Source organism: Eumetopias jubatus, unplaced genomic scaffold (genome assembly GCF_037043125.1).
Source record: "Eumetopias jubatus isolate StellerSeaLion01/CBP00866 unplaced genomic scaffold, mEumJub1_p1.0 scaffold_1, whole genome shotgun sequence".
Classification (NCBI taxonomy): Eukaryota; Metazoa; Chordata; class Mammalia; order Carnivora; family Otariidae; genus Eumetopias; species Eumetopias jubatus.
Genome location: NW_028274807.1, coordinates 213,588,457 through 213,605,339, shown reverse-complemented (window position 1 = coordinate 213,605,339; position 16,883 = coordinate 213,588,457). Strand labels below are relative to the sequence as shown.

The following is a 16,883-nucleotide window of genomic DNA, read 5'->3' as shown; positions in this document are numbered from 1 at the left end:
TTGGGGTCTTCATTTCCTCTTAGCTATCAGCATCTATAAATTTGTAACACTTAAACTTCTTCCGGATAGAAGACTTACACAAAAGCTTGTCTTTACAACAGTGTTACGCGTTGGTCAGAAATAATGTTGTCCTTCAGGGGGCAGAATATGAGAGTTGTTAATCACACCTGCCTACAGGTAAAGGGAAAACCAGAATGTGACAATGCCATATATATATTTATATACATATTATATAAACATACATACTTATATATAAAATACACATAATTTATTTTAATATATAATATATATTATATATAAAAATATATATTTAAAGGGACATATGCTCTTATTTTTTATTTTTAATTTTTTTAGAGAGAGAGAAAGTGGGGGGAGGGGCAGAGGGAGAAGGGGGGGCAGAGGGAGAGAGAGAATCTTAAGCAGGCTTCACACCACAGAGCCTGACTCAGGGCTCAATCTCATGACCCTGAGATCATGACATCAGCTGAAACCAAGAGTCAGATGCTTTAACTGACTGAGCCACCCACACGCCCCAGGAACTCTATATTTCTAAGGTAAGTAAAAACTGTGGCCTCCACAACAAGAATTTTTCTTACCATAAACATCAACCTACCTTTGGTAGAGTCCTATACCGCCATCGCCTCCAGTGCCTCCACTAGAGAGAGAAAGGGACTCAGAATAAAAACTGCATCGTTCTCCAATCCCATAAATATAAAGATCCATTCATTCAAGAAATATTTGTTGGCTACCTACAACGTGCTTCCCCCAGAACATTAAAATAATTGAAACAATATTGAAAATTGAAGTTAAGGATATTAGAACTGAAAACATTTCAAATTTAAATGTCTTTTTTCCCCAAACCAGAATTTATTAAAATTTTACTCTCTTGGTTTTAATGGAAGTAAACTCAATCAAAAATATTTTCAAAATCAAGTTCTAGAAACAATTAGCTATTAAAAAGTACATTAAGAAAGTGTACGTAAGGGTGCACATTTTTCTTTTCTGCCACAGGCAAAAGATGGTGACCTGGCATAGCAAGGGATATTTTGGATGTTCGGTTTATCATGGGTTTTCTTGCATTGATTTTTGATGTTTTGAAATGTTGCTTTGACACAGTGTTTATCTTGATTACTCAAGGGATTGTCTCCTTTTATATTGTGCCTGAGGTGGGTGCTTCCTTCTCCTCACCCTTGTGCTGGCCCTGATCATGACCATTTGGGGGCAGATTTACAGCTAGTTTTTAGGAAATGGGACAACATTCTTGTCATCCCTTGTCTAAAAACACTTAGTTATAATACTCTGTTAGTCACAGCTGCCTACATGTAAAGGGAAAACCAGAATGTGACAATGCCAGATGTCTCATGCCCACCTGAGAATGATCTAGAACAGGTATACCTATGCTATTCTGAAATATGTATTTTTTTGTGTTTGTCACATTGTGAATATCTTTCAACTCATCAAACCTTTTGAAACTTTTTTTGTTTTGTTTTGTTTTGATGGTTGCATGGTGGTCTGTGGTATACACGTGTCATAATGTATTTAATCTGAGTTGCGTCATCTCCAACTTTTCAGTGTAAACAATGCTGTAAGGAACATCTTTGAGCTAAATTTCAAACACTCTACTATTTAAATGCTTTTGAAACCAGTTATAGGTTGTGAGTGGGAAGAAGTTTGTATGTCTTCCTTAATGCGTGGTTGAAGAAACACATAACTGTACCAAAGCCCCAAAGGACCAAAGCCCCAAACTACCAAAAAAATAAGCCATTAGAAATAGTAATTTGAAGTTTACTTAAGGTGTACTCAAGAGAAGGTTTCCATCATCAGTTCTGAGTCATCTGGTCACCTCCTTGCCTTAACATTCCATTCCATTGTGCCTAAAGCTATCAACCTTTTATTTGTAATACTCAGCATGTTGGATTATAATCAGATGTTCATGTGTTTTGTCTCATTTGTCTCTGTATGTCTATGACCAGCAGAAGACTGTGCTCGCAGATGGACTCTATAGTGTTTGTGGAATGAATGCATCAAGAAAGTGTTGTGCCAGTCTGCTGCACAGTAATAGGACAGTGTTCTGATATTCTGCCCCCTGAAGGACAAGCTCTTCTGGTTTTCCAAATCATGTCCTGCTCTTGCCCAGTGACTGAAACAGGCCCCTTTCCCATTTCCAAGAACTACTCCGTGATAACTCCATTACAAACACTACTATTTCTAAAACGACAATGGGTGACTTAGGGATTTTGGTGCCCATGACTTATTGAGGGAATGCTCTGAGAAAAGAGAAAGTGAGGGAAGCAGGATGTGGTAGGAGAAGGATGTGGGTTCAGCCAGATCCCACGGTGAGCTCTGATGCCTGGGTTGCACCTCAGCGTCAGTCCCCCTTTGAGGCTGGTGACCAGCCTTTCATACCCCTGTGTCAGTCAGTTACTGGCTGTGTGCTGCCCTCGTGGTGGTGGGAACCTTTAGCTCCTGTTCAGCTGAAGCCAATCTGGAGAAGGGACAGCTGGTCCAAAAAGGCACTTAATGATGGACATCAACAATATTGACTACTTTGCCCCATCCCCATGACTGCCAAATATAAAAAAGAAAGTTGTATTAATCACGTAGATACTTGCTCACAGCTCATTGTAATGCGATTTTGAACTGCATTTTAAAATGTTTATTTCAAAGGATATTCCTTAGACATTCCGATAAAACCTTCCTCTTATTGCTCTTAGGGATTGTTTACCATTATCATTTGGCTTTATTGAGCCTGGAATGTAATGGTGTTTATATTTCCAAATAGACCTTTAATCAAGTGCTTTCATCTTTAAAAAATATGAAAAACTTCAGGAGGAAACATTTCTAATGCTTATCCTGGGAGGGGATGCCTTCTTTTTGAAATCCTATAATGTACAATGTGTGAGAGAACTTGCCACTTTTCTCCCTGAATGTTCCGTCACTTTATAATCAGTATTAATCTTTGTTATGTCTCATTTCTGTGACCTTACTTCATGAATAATTCCTAAGTTTGATAAAATTATCCACTGTGTGTGACTTGAAACCCTCAAGCTACTTCTGCCTTTGCTACAAATGTGGGCTGGCTCAATTTACGTATCTAGCTTTTTGACCACAGGATCTCAGATTATGTTTCTTCCTCTTCTCTACTTCTCAGGAAATCCCTCCCCAGGAGTTTGTGGGTATGGCTGAAATGGCCTCTGGTCTCTGCTCTGGATGTATTTCTCCCATCTTGCCAAGTCTTATCAATTATAATTTCTTACTCCTCGTCCATGCTGAAATTTTCTCAAGAGCATTACATATAATTCTGAAACCTCCTCAGCTTATCCTGTGATTTTATTTCTATATAAATAAAAAGAAAATTTAGAAAGCTTCAGTTATAAAATTTGGGGAATTAATATTTATATTTTTTGCATGAATTACAACACGTCCTGCTCTCCTCACACATTGTGATCACTACATGATCACCATAAAGTAAAACCAAAGGCCAAAGTTGTCTGGATTTTATGGAAAATAAGGTCCAACAAAATCCACTGGGTAAGGAATATGAGTTTGCCAAAATCCAAACAGGTCAACCAGGTTCCCTGTTTCAACTTGAATGGGACCAGTGATTTTTTTATTTCTTTCTATTTTATTAAGATTAAAGTCACATAACATAAAATTCACCATTTCAACCATTTTAAAAGTGTACAGTTCAAAGGCTTTTAGAACAGTCAGAATGATCGGGCACCTGGGTGGCTCCGTCGTTTGAGTGTCTGGCTCTTGATTTCGGCTCAGGTCATGACCTCAGGGTCGTGGGATGGAGCCCTGCATCAGACTCCATCCTCAGTGGGGAGTCTCCTTGATCCGCACAGTCAAAAATCTATGCATATCTTTTGACTCCTCAAGAACTTAACTATTAACAGCCTATTATTGACTGGAAGCCTTACTGATAAAAAATTATCACATATTTTGTATGTTATATACATTATAGACGGCATTCCTACAGTTAAGTAAGCTAGAGGAAAGAAAACATTAAGAAAATCATAAGGAAAATCCATTTACAGTACTGGACAGTATTTATTTATATATAAAAATCCGTGTGTAAGTAGACCCATGCAGTTCAAACCCAGGTTGTTCAAGGGTCAACTATATATTCCAAGGGAATGGTTCAGTAGATTTCCAGGAAATCAGGTGCTGAGTAGTACTGTTTTAGTGTTAAAGTCTAGGCTGCCATTCTGATAGGGCATAAACACTGGGCTCTGTTTGGTTCTTGTGTCCCTTTTCTGCAGGGTAGAACACCTTCACCATATTTTCCATTACCAGCCAATGCTTTTATGGAGTACCACTGTTTCAAAGTGTGGGAAATTTGCTGAGAAACAACTGTCTTTTGTTTTTTTGTTTTTGTTTTGTTTGTTTGTTTGTTTGTTTTTTAGAGAGAGAAGGAGAGCACTCAAGCTGCAAAGGTGTTGGGGAGGGGCAGAGGCAGAGAGAGAATCTCAAGGAGACTTGTGCTCAGCATGGATCCAGTGGCAGGGCTCATGTCAGGACACTGAGATCATGACCTGAACCAAAATCAAAAGCCAGATGCTCAACCGACTGAGCCACCCAGGTGCCCTAGAGAAACAATTGTTTTTAAATGACAAGCAAAAAGGGGCACCTGGCTGCTCAGTCGGTAGAGCATGTGACTCCTAATCTCAGGGTCATGAGTTTGAGTTCCATGTTGGGCACAGAGCCTACTATAAAAAAAAAAAAACTAAAAAATTTTAAAAAGTAGGGGCACCTGGGTGGTTCAGTCACTTGAACATTGGACTCTTGGTTTCTGCTCAGGTCGTGATCTCAGGGTTGCAAGATGGAGCCCCATGTGGACTCTGCACTCAGTGTGGTGTCTGCTGGAGATTCTCTTCTCCCTCTGCCCTTCCCCCCACTCACCCTCTCTCTCCAATAAATAAACAAATAAAATATTTAAGAAATTGTTTTAAAAAATAGCAGTAGTTAAATGACAGGCAAAAGAGGAAGGGGCATTTGTGTTTTGTGTTTCAAGTCCACATGTCAGTAAAGGATGATGTTTCCTTCCTTTCTTGAAATGTGGTTTCCTCTTGCATGACAGTTAAGAAGAAAGGCTTGGCTTCTGGTTAGAATGGGTAGAACCAGTATAAGTGCCAGGGTGTGTTTTGGATGGCAGCTTGGTGAGAAGCAGGTGGCCCAAACAAAGGAATTAAATGAAGAGGGTTTAACGAAGAGACCATTTATACAGGTGTGGGGAGGTAAAGAAGGGTCTGAACCCAATCCTAGTGTGTGAGTGAGGTTTTTTTTCTCACCACCAAGTGAGACTCCAACATCAGCTGGGTGCTCTACAATTCAACTCCATCGTGATACTATCTACCTGGAACTAGCATAGTGTCAGATTCCTTAGGTGAAATGGCTCAGTCCCGCAAGAGTGCCCCCATCCCACCTCTGAAGCCCGAAAAACCCAGGTGGTCCCCATTTCCCCTTGGAGTTTGATTAATTTGCGAGGCTCACAGAACTCAGAGAAACATTTTACTTACTAGATTACTGGTTTGTTATGAAAGGATATGACGCAGGAGCAGCCAGATGGGAGGGATGCACAGGGCAAAGTGTGGGGAAGAGGCTTGGGGCTTCTCCGCCCTCTGCAGGTGCACCACCATCCCCAAATCTCCACATGTCACCAACCTGGACGCTCCTTGTACACCATCCTTTTGGGTTTTTACACAGGCATGTTTGATCAAATCATTGTCCATTGGTGATTAAATGCAATCTCAACCCCTCCTCCCTCCCAGGAAGTCAGGGGGTGGGACAGAAACTTCCAACCCTCCATTTTTGGTTGGTTCCCCCTGGCAACCAGCCCCCATCCTTGGGTGTTTTCCAAAAGTTACCTCTTTAATATAAACTCAGTTGTGGTGAAAAGGGGCTTGTTACCCATTTCAGTGTCTTGTGATACTGTCCTTCAATGTCACAAGGGACCAAATATTATAACAAAAGATGCTCCCATTGTTCTTATTGCTCAGGAAATTCCAAGGGTTTTAGGAGCTCTGTGCCAGAAGCAGGATGAATGCCAAATATATATTTCTTATTATAAATCACAAAATTACAGCAGAGCTAAGGGAAACCAGGAAAGGATGGGGAGAGTGGAGGGAGGGAGTAGCAACAGGGGGTAACTCTTATCAGTCCTTGTCTTAAAGGGGCAAGGGGCTGGAACAGGTATAGGAACCTGGAAAATGCCTTAGCCTGTGACAGAAGAATCTAACCACTGCCCAAATGTGCAGTCCCTGCAGGGAAGGAGGAGCTTGGAAAATGAATATCCCCATCTCTCGCTCCTCCAACTTTGTTCCTTCCTTCTACAGCTACTGTTGGTCAAAAAAGGTTGGAAGAGCACAAGAGAAGCCTGATAATGCAGTCCATACAGGATAACCTCCCAGTGCACAGAGCAGGGTAGGGAAGAATGGAAAACAGATTCTTTCACAATCACCCAAAATGAATTGTTACAAACTTGTTAAAGTTCGAGAAGCAGCCAGACCCTATGGGACTGTTCCTTAAATTGGGCATTTGCTTCCTTGGATTGTGGAACCCTACCCCTAACCCTAACCAACTGGGATTCTGTTATGGTGATGGTCTACTGCTCCATCAAGGAGAGGTGAGATAAACAAGTAGGGATTAAAGAAAAAGATCAACGGATTCTTCCTTCTGATGGCTTCTGCTTTTGTTATTTCTCAGCTTGTTCATTGTTTCATGGACCACTCTACTGTCTCTGTGTCCCTCTCTAGGGTTTTGCATTCAGACTCTCCAAGAGAGAAAGAAACGAGCTGAATTGATTGGCCAGTCAGCATCCAATAGGGAGAAGTACTCTAAGGTAGATTTCTCTGCTTGGGCCACCTCATAGATTGTTGGTGCCGAACGGACCAACCCATGGTCCCATCAATTGTGGTTAGAAGGGGAAATCACATGGTTCCATGCCTGACAATATGTGTGTAAAAATCTTCTTTCAGTCCACTTTGTGATGTGTATCAGTTAACCTTAGCTGTATAACAAACCATCCCCAAATTTCATTTGCTTAAAATAACAACTATATTATTTTGTTCATGGTTTTGTGGGTTGGTTAGACATTTCTTCTGGTCTAGTCTAGCCTGGCTGGTTTTTGATGAGCTCGTTCATGCATTGTGGTCAGTTGGTGGGTTAGCTAGTTGCCGGATGATCTAGCATAGTCTCACTCCTCATCTGGAAGGCTGGCAACCAGAGTGGTGGATTGTTGATGAGTGAGGCTTGGCTCTCTTCCACATGGCCTCTCATCCTCCAGTAGACCAGCCTGGGCTCATTCACATGATGATCTTGGGGTTTCAAGGGCAGCAAAAGAGGGCAAGCCCCGATATGCAAGCACTTTTCAAATCTCTGTTTCCATCCTGTTAGCTGTTGTTCCAGTGGCCAAAGCCAGCCACACAGTCAAGTCTAGAGTCAGCATAGGAGGACTACACCCCAAGATTGGGGAATTCTTGCATCTGTTTGTGCAAATATTCTGTCACTTGCAGAATTAGGCTGTGAGCACATGAAATGCTCAGAATTTCAGGGATTTCTCTTGGATTCAGGAATTTCAGTTTAACATTCAAACACTTTTCACCTCCACTCAGCTGACAGTGATAGGCCTACACCCTCTTTCACTTGTTATTCAAAAGCAACATTTTGAGTATCACCTGGAACAAATATTTTGAGTCTTACATGGAGCGGCTAACTGCCTGCACACCATATCTAAGTAATTGAATATTTTATTGCATTGACTCTAATTAATTTATAAAATAAAAGAGATACCAAAAAAGGAAAATATTTGTGTCAGGGATAATAAAGTTATGCCTCATAAATGCAACAAAACCAAGATAAGGAGTAAGTTACTAGGTGTGTATTTGGACTTGTTGAACTTGGGTTTTGTGGGAAGGGGTGTTAGCCATATTTGTGCTGGCTCTTACAAAGATTCTTCTAATATGAACAAGAAGAAAATTTCAGGACACCACGCTAATGGGACCAATAAAGAATTTCATCAGCCAAGTAGATGGGTGTAATTATGTTGGGTGACCCTATCTCAAAGTCCAGGAATATGGATATGTTGTTTTCCCAAGATGGTAAACTGAGAAGTGATACCTTAATAGGGACGTTGGTGATACATAGAAACACTGGTACAGTGGGATACACTCTCCCACAGTCTGGCCTTCAACTCTCTTTCTAAGAAGTTCACCAACTAAAGGAGGCTGCCCAATGTTGGATCCATTTTCTTGATATAGATAGAAGTTGGCGCCACTCTCCATTAGGTGATTTTCTGTACTGAACACCATCAGCATTTCCAAATTCACTCTCTGAGGCACTTTAATATGATCCACCCTAATGTAATGCACTATTTAAGTTGCCCAAATGAAAAGAGAAATAAGGGACTCTGCATTTTGCAAACCGCCCAACCAATACCCTCAACCTTCTAGTGCACTCACAAGACTCTTTGAGAAAGTGGAGCTCAAGATAAGAAGTGATGTACTTCCTTCTTCATTAGCTTTGAGAAGCCACTGGACTGGGTAAGAAGCAAGAACTTTTCATCTTGTGGGTAAGAACTGATTAGTGTATTTCAAGAGAAAATAGAAAATGTTTCATGTGTGATCTTGGGTCTAGAAAAATGTCTGGTACTGTAAAAATGTTCAAGGGGAACTTTTATATGTCCTGTTGCTTTGTTTTTGAAAACTGCTATATGTGGGCAACATTTTCTAGCTTTTCCTTGGGCAATGTGTGTATTATGTGGTGCAGAACATACTGAAATGCTTTGGCATTCTTGACAGAGATGATGCATTGTGTATTAAGAAGCTTAAGGTGAATTAAAATACAGGCATACCTCGTTTTATTGTACTTTGCTTTATTGTACTTCACAGATACTGCATTTCTTTTTCTTTCTTTTTTAAATTTTCTTACAAATTGAAGGTTCATTATCAATTAAATCTACTGGCACTATTTGTCTGACAGCATTTGCTTACTTCGTGTCTCTGTCACATTTTGGTTATTCTTGTGGTATTTCAAACTTTTCATTATTATTATATTTGGTGATTTGTGATCAGTGATATGACTCTCTGAAAGCTCAGATTATGGTTAGCATTTTTCAGTAACTAAGCAACTTTTCATTACGGGATGTACATTTTATTTAGACCTAATGCTATTGCATACTTAATAGATTATAGAATAATGTAAACATATATTTTATATGCACTGGGAAACCAAAACATTTATTTGACTTGCTATATTGAGGGAACCAACCCTGCAATATCTCTGAGGTATGTCTGTAATAAAGTTTCAAGAAACAAAGTCTGAAGCAAATGTAGCATAGAACCAATTTGCTATTAAAAATGAAGAAAACAAGACCTAGAAAGAGGAATAGGTTTACAGAGGTTGCATGGTGAATTGACAAGCTTTGTCACACACCACATGCCTCACCACCATGATAAACCCATCAGCACAGTTAAATGCAAGGCTCGCTGTCAAAGGATTGTATATTTTATTCATGGCCAAAGTGACTTACTATAAAGGTCAGTGTTTTTCCAGCTGCTGTGACCCATTGGCAGGGAGCAGGGTCATGAAACCAACTTGATGGGTAAAAACCAGCATTTTAAAATAAATTAAAGGGAGTATAATCATAAAATATCAAATGCAGCATATAGATTTGTGAAACTTGGTTGAGTTCTCTCTCTCTCTGTCTGATGTATTTCTTACAGTGTGGCACAGTCAAAAATCTCTCCAAGTCAGCCTTGCTAGATATGTAAAGAAAGCCAGACACAGAAAGACAAATATTGTATGTTCTCACTTATATGTGGAGCTACAGTACTCAAATTTATAGAAGTAGACGGTAGAATGGTGGTTACCAAGGGTTAGGGGAAATGGGAAATGATAGTCAAAGAGTACAAAGCTTTGGTTACACAAGATAAATAAGTTCCGGAGATATACTATACAACATGCCACCCATAGCTAATAATACTGTAATTGTATACTTAAAATTTGCTGAAAGGGTAGATCTTACATTAAATGTTCTTACTGCACACACACACACAACTAACCACAGAGGAGCAGAGGAAACTTTGGGAGATGATGGATATCTTTATGATCTTGATGGTGGTGATGGTTTCATGGGTGTGTACTTATGTCCAAACTCATCGAGTTGTACACATTGAACATGTACAGCTTTTTACATGCCAATCATACCTCAATAAAGTAATTTTAAAAAGCTAAAAGACCAAATCAGCATTGCTAAAGGTCTCAGCAGTTCTGAAAAACATTATCACCTCTTTCATGTAAAATACTCACTTTAGTTAAACCAGTTTCCAAAGAGGCCTCCGAATCATCCTCATCTAGACACAATTTTTTTTAAAAAAATTCCTTTAAAGTAATCTCTATACCCAGCATGGGGCTTTAACTCACTACCCTGAGATCAAGAGTCACATATTCTACCTACTGAACCAGCCAGGTGACCCTGGGCACAATTTCTTTGCAGTATATTCTATAATAGGTTTTTGGAAGAGAAGAGGATCAAGAATCAAAACAGGGAAATGTATGCTGAGAGGAGGGAGTGCATCCAGGAAGTGACCAAGTGTAAGTCCTCAGAGATGCCCACGTATAGATTTTTATTTGCAATTAGGCAGTATTGTCCATTGCAGAGATTGCAAGCTCATGGCCCACTGGTTCTGCATTTGGGGAAAAAGTGGAATTGAGTATCTCTAGATAGAGCCCAGCATTTTCAGTTCTCCACAGTCCTCCTTGCTTCCCCAAAATGGCCTTGCCCTTATTCTTATTACAGTTTTACACCTAAGAGGCATTGGGGCTTAGGATCTTGGTCCAAGGGTTATAAGCAGGCTTTGGATCCAGCCTGACTTTTCCAAATCTTAGCTTTGCCTTTTGCTAGCAGCATCACCTGGAGCAAGTGATAGAATTTCTTTGAGTCTCAATTTCATCATTTGAAAAGTGGGAAGATATTATTCAATCTACATTAATAAGGTGATTGTGAGCTTTCAATGAAACAATAGTGTCAAAGCACTTAGTAAGGGACTTGGCCCACCACAGAAGGTCCATGAATGTTTTTAGGAAGTGAGACTAGAAGGCTAAGAAAAGTATCTGTAGCAAAATTTGATTTACGTGCTAGATGCCAATACATAATGTGTGACTAGCCTGTTCAGGCCATTGGGAGTAAGAGATTTTTCTGGGATGGGATTTCTCAGGCCACTACTTTGTTTTGGGGGGAGTTTCACAGGACCCTGTTAATTCTCATCATCACTTGATAATGGATCAGTCAGTCCTCAACACACAAAGTCATGGTTATAACTGGAGTCAGGAAAGAAGAATGGGAGATCTCCATGGCCACCACTGTCATCACCATCACTGTCATCACTGTAACTACTATCTCCACCATCACCACCACCATAACCACCATCTCCACCATCAGTAGAACCACCATCACCACCACCATAACCACCATCTCCACCATCAGTAGAACCACCATCACCACCACCATAACCACCATCTCCACCATCAGTAGAACCACCATCGCCACCACCTCCACCACCACCATCACCATAAGCACTACCGTCATCAACATCATGATGTTATCATCACTTCCACCATCTTCACCACTATCACTGTCATCACCAAAACCACTCCCTGCACTGTCACTACTACCATTTATACTATTTTCACCATTACTGTCATCACCATCATTGCCATCACTTCCATCTTCACCATCACCATCATGTCCACCACCACCATCATCATCATATCCTGTTCCCATAACAGTTAACTCTATTCAGCACTTGTCACATGCCAGGCAGGTGCCCACATGCTATGGAAAGTCATCTTCATTGCATCAACACAACATTATTGGGAAGTATACGCTCTTTCTTAGCATCATTTTGCAGATGAGAAAACAGGCCCAGAGACAAAGTCACCACCTCAGAATGATTGAAATAGTAGCTGCCGATTTGCAATCCAAACTCAGGTTTTCCTGGGTACTGAGTTATGTTCTCATCTCACTGCCTATCGCCAACAGCTAACTGTGGGTGAAGTGTTGAGAGAATTGCCCCACAAGCAGACCCCTAAAGATTCCAAACTCAGAAATCAAAGCAGAATCTACATATCAAAGCACGAGCATGGAGAAGGGAAGGACCTGCCAAGAGAATCCATTTTTCAACCCTTTTGTTTCCTCTTCTGTGAAAATACTTCATCATTGTTATTATTTTCTTATTGCTATAGTAATGTATAAAATGTAGAGCTAGTTAAATAAAAAGAAATTTAAATCACTCACAATGCCACTCTTCTTTTTTTTCCAAAGTACTAAATTTTTTTATTTTTTAATTTTTTATTGTTATGTTAATCACCATACATTACATCATTAGTTTTTGATGTAGTGTTCCATGATTCATTGTTTGTGCATAACACCCAGTGCTCCACGCAGAACATGCCCTCTTTAATACCCATCACCAGGCTAACCCATCCCCACACCCCTCTCCCCTCTAGAACCCTCACTTTGTTTTTCAGAGTCCATCGACTCTCATGGTTCATCTCCCCCTCCGATTTACTCCCCTTCATTCTTCCCCTCCTGCTATCTTCTTCTTCTTTTTTTTTCCTTAACATATATTGCATTATTTGTTTCAGAGGTACAGATCTGTGATTCAACAGTCTTGCACAATTCACAGCACTCACCGTAGCCCATACCCTCCCAAATGTCCATCACCCAGCCACCCCATCCCTCCCACCCCACCACCACTCCAGCAACCCTCAGTTTGTTTCCTGAGATTAAGAATTCCTCATATCAATGAGGTCATATGATACATGTCTTTCTCTGATTGACTTATTTCACTCAGCATAACACCCTCCAGTTCCATCCACGTCGTTGCAAATGGCAAGATCTCATTCCTTTTGATGGCTGCATAATATTCCATTGTATATATATACCACATCTTCTTTATCCATTCATCTGTCGATGGACATCTTCACAATGCCACTCTTCTATTAACATTTATAGAATCTCCTTTAAATGTGAGATCACATATTTTGCTCTATTACCTGCCTTTATCCTAATGCTGGATTACAATCACCTTCCATGTTATGTTAGTAGCCTCCTACAGCATGATTTTTATTTATAATATCTAATTATTTGTGTTACACATCTTTAAATGCTCCTTTTCTTACATTTTATGTAAGAAAGCATCTTATCTTTATTTTTTTTAAAGATTTTATTTATTTATTTGAGAGAGCGAGAATGAGAGAGAAAGAGCACATGAGAGGGGGGAGGGTCAGAGGGAGAAGCAGACTCCCTGCTGAGCAGGGAGCCCGATGTGGGACTCGATCCCGGGACTCCAGGATCATGACCTGAGCCGAAGGCAGTCGCTTAACCAACTGAGCCACCCAGGCGCCCAGAAAGCATCTTATCTTTAAATGCTCCCACTTACATTTTGTGAAACTATTTTCTTCAAATTCTTTAGCTATATCTTCCCCATTGGTGCCTTTGTCTTCACTGGCACCACATTTGATGGTTTAACAGATTTGCAGGGCATATAGTCTTTGCTAATGTGCACTGGAGGTTTTGTCCTAAATCTTAATTGCTCATGGCATTACCTGAGAATGGTGCTTTTTACATTTCAAAATGATATTCACAGAGCAAACACTAACAACTTAAAGTCTTTGAAAGTCTCATTTTTAGTGATTTGCAGCACTTCCATTGTTTCTCCAAGAAGGGACTTAGGTTTTGAATATGAAATGCCTTCACTTACTTTAAAATTCAAATGGCATCAAGAAGTGAAATGTGAAAAATCTCCTTGCTCCTGCTTCCCAGTGGCTCAGTTTTCAAAGGCAACAGGTATTAGGAGTTTCTTGGGCAGTTTCCAGGAATATTTTATGCAAATGCAAAATCATAATATGCATTTATATGTTTGTGCACACACATTTGTATGCGTGTATATGTTGGATATGTATGACCTTGTGTAGGTGTAAGGACACACACATAACTGTATAGAGAATAGCTCACATTTTGCAGTTTCCCTGTTGTATAAATATATTATAAATATATGTATGCATATTTCTAATTGTGTATAGTGTGCTGAAGTCTTCCTTATTATCTCCCCATCTTACACAAATGCTAGCATACATGCTTCTGCCCCTTGGTATCTACCTACCTACTTAATGAACAATATATCTTTAAGATAATTTCCCCTTTTTTATTATGGGACTTCTCAAACATACACAAATGCAGTGACAATGGCATCGGGGACCCCATAGACCCTTCACCCGGTTTTAGCAATGATCAACACCTGCCCAAACTTGGATCAAATTTATTCCCACTTACTCCCCAAACCATTCCCTCATTCCAATTATTTTGACATAGTTTCTACATATCATATGATTTGCCTGCAAAATTTTAGTGTGTAACTCCAAAATATCAGGACTCTGTATATAGCCACTTTATCATACCTACAGCTTCCTCTGGAGCAACCGTCTAAGTTGACAGATAAGGAACTGGAGGTTGAATTATCATATTCACGAGAATGAACAACCATTCTTTAATGTTGTCACATTGCCAGGCTTCAAACATTTAAAAAAATTATGTTTGATTTGGGATCCAGTAAGACACTGCAGTTGGTTGATATATTTCTAAGTCTTTTTAAATCTAATTCTCCCCTATGTTTTTCACCCCTTAAATTTTTTGAGGAGGGTGAAGAAATTGGATAGTTTGTCCTGTGGAATTTCTCTTACAGTCCAAATCTTGCTGGTTGCAACAGACTGGGAGTTTAAATTCCAGCAGGATATTTGTTCCACATTTGTTGGGTTGTAAGCTTGTTTCCTATAATCTACTCTCCTTCGATCATCTTTTCCTTGAGATAATTTCCCAGAAAGTGGGATTGTCAGGTCAAAAGATGGGCAGAAATTAAAGGGTTTTGAGAAGCATTGGCCACCTGGCCTCTGAAGTCAGTGACCATTCGAAATTGACTTTCATGGGGCTTCTTCATTCCAGACATCCTTGCCACATCCTGCTTCAGAGCGCTTCTCAGATTGGTGCTCCTGGTATCTCAGTGCTATGGGAAGCAGATGCCTGCCCCTGCTCTCAGGTGAGTACAACAAAGAATTCTCTCTTCTGCCCATGACCCCTGCATCCTAGTTTGGGTTGCTCCCCCCAGTTTGGCACTTTGTGCAGAAATGACTGTGTGCACCTGTCCTATTAGAAACTCTCACACTGAGTCTCTTAGTTGCTCTCCCCAAGCAGAACTGAGAGAGACTTGGATGTAAGTAGTTTATTTGGGAAGGGATCCCAGGAGGCACAAGGGCAGGAGTGGAAAATGCCAGATCAGGAAGAGACAAGAGCAGATGGGGTGTGTTAATGAGGCGTTACCCTGTGGGTAAGTGGCACTCAATCCTGTTGGGGCACCTCCAAGAGAGAATACCTTATGTGCCTTAGCAGGGTAAGGAGGCTGAGCTATTTACCCTCGGTCCTCATCCCTTGCTACTAGATAGCCAGTCCAGCATAACTCCCAAATATTTTGGGTTTGCCCTCCACAGGCTGCAGAAAATGCCCTCTTACAGAAAGATAGTTATTTGTATGCATAGGAATCCCCTCTGGGGAAGACTAAATGGGACACTTCAAGGGCCTGCTACACTGATCAACCACCACCAAGAGGGTCCATGTTTGGAGTGCTGTGGCTTAGTACATTACAATGACCTGGATCTACCCACCCTTCTGCTCTGGGATTTTGGCTCTTCAAGGTAATTCTAAAACATCATAGGAGGACTCAAATACAGTTTAAGGTAGGTTTGTTAAGGAAGTCTTATTAGCAAGCATGTGATGTCCAATGCTTTATGTCAGGGAAAAGCAAACGTTTTCTATAAAGGGCCAGGTAATTACTGTTCTCAGTTCTATGGGCATTTGGTCTCTCTCTGAACTTACCAACTCTGCACTGCCATGTAACAGCAACCCCAGGCATTCCTCAGACTGATAGGCATCTCTGTGTTCCAATAAAACTTGATTTATAGCCATAGAAATTTGAATTTCATGTTATTTTCATGTGCCACGAAATCTTGATTGTTTTTAGCCATGTAAGAACTGTGAAAACCATTCTTAGCTCATGGGCCATATAAAAACAAGCACTGGTCTGGATTTGGCCTAAAGGTGATGGTTTGCTGACCCTTGTCCCATAGGAATCTAATATTTCTTTTTGTGAAGAAAGCATTCACAGGAAAAGTACTGATGTTTGAGCATTTTTCTGACTTACAGAAATGGCCATGTCATATGATTCAGTGCAATATCATGAATACTTAAAGGTGATGTTTTTGTCAGTACCCATAATACAGAGGATAGTAAATATTATAGAAGATGTAGGAAGAGCAGGTGTTGACCTTATCTTGTCCAGGGGACTTGTCCTGTTCTGTGACAATCCAAACGGGCCACACGCAGATTTCTTACTCCTTCTCCTTCCATGTGATTCCCCTTCCATTTGTGATGCAAATCCAAATTACCTCGATTTTCCTTGTCATACTTAAGCCATTTGGGGACTGGTGTTAGCTATGAAAGTGGATGCCTCCAGATTTTTTTAAAAGATTTTATTTATTTGAGAGAGAGAGAGAGCATGCATGAGTCATAGGGGGTGGGTAGGGGCAGAGGGGGAAGGAGAGGGAGAGAGAATCTGAAGCCTACTCCATGCTGAGTGGGGAGCCCCTAGTGGGGCTGCATCTCACACCCAAGGAATCATGATCTGAGCAGAAACCAAGAGCCCAAAGCTCAACTGACTGAGCCACCCAGGCACCCCTAGATACCTCTAGATTTTAGCAAAGGATCCCAGTACAACCTGCTTGCAGAAAGGGATGCAGGAAAATCCATTTTTCAAGTGCCTAGTTATTTG

The 16,883-nt window shown here is 40.5% G+C and overlaps 1 protein-coding gene across 6 annotated transcripts in view; it reads left to right on the top strand.

Moving 5' to 3' along the window:
- The window catches only part of LOC114226103 (putative adhesion G protein-coupled receptor E4P), a 69,346-nt gene that overhangs the window by 2,106 nt on the left and 50,357 nt on the right, over positions 1–16,883 (top strand). For 2 of the 6 annotated variants that reach the window (XM_088017763.1, XM_088017747.1), the window contains exons 1-2: positions 15,010–15,098; positions 15,547–15,750. In XM_088017763.1, the coding sequence (XP_087873889.1) occupies positions 15,702–15,750 (49 nt within the window). In that variant the 5' untranslated portion in view covers positions 15,010–15,098; positions 15,547–15,701. Of the gene's footprint in view, positions 1–414; positions 8,573–15,004; positions 15,099–15,546; positions 15,751–16,883 lie in introns of those variants that run through there. The other 4 variants (XM_088017751.1, XM_088017750.1, XM_088017749.1 and 1 more) reach the window with 4 other exon arrangements.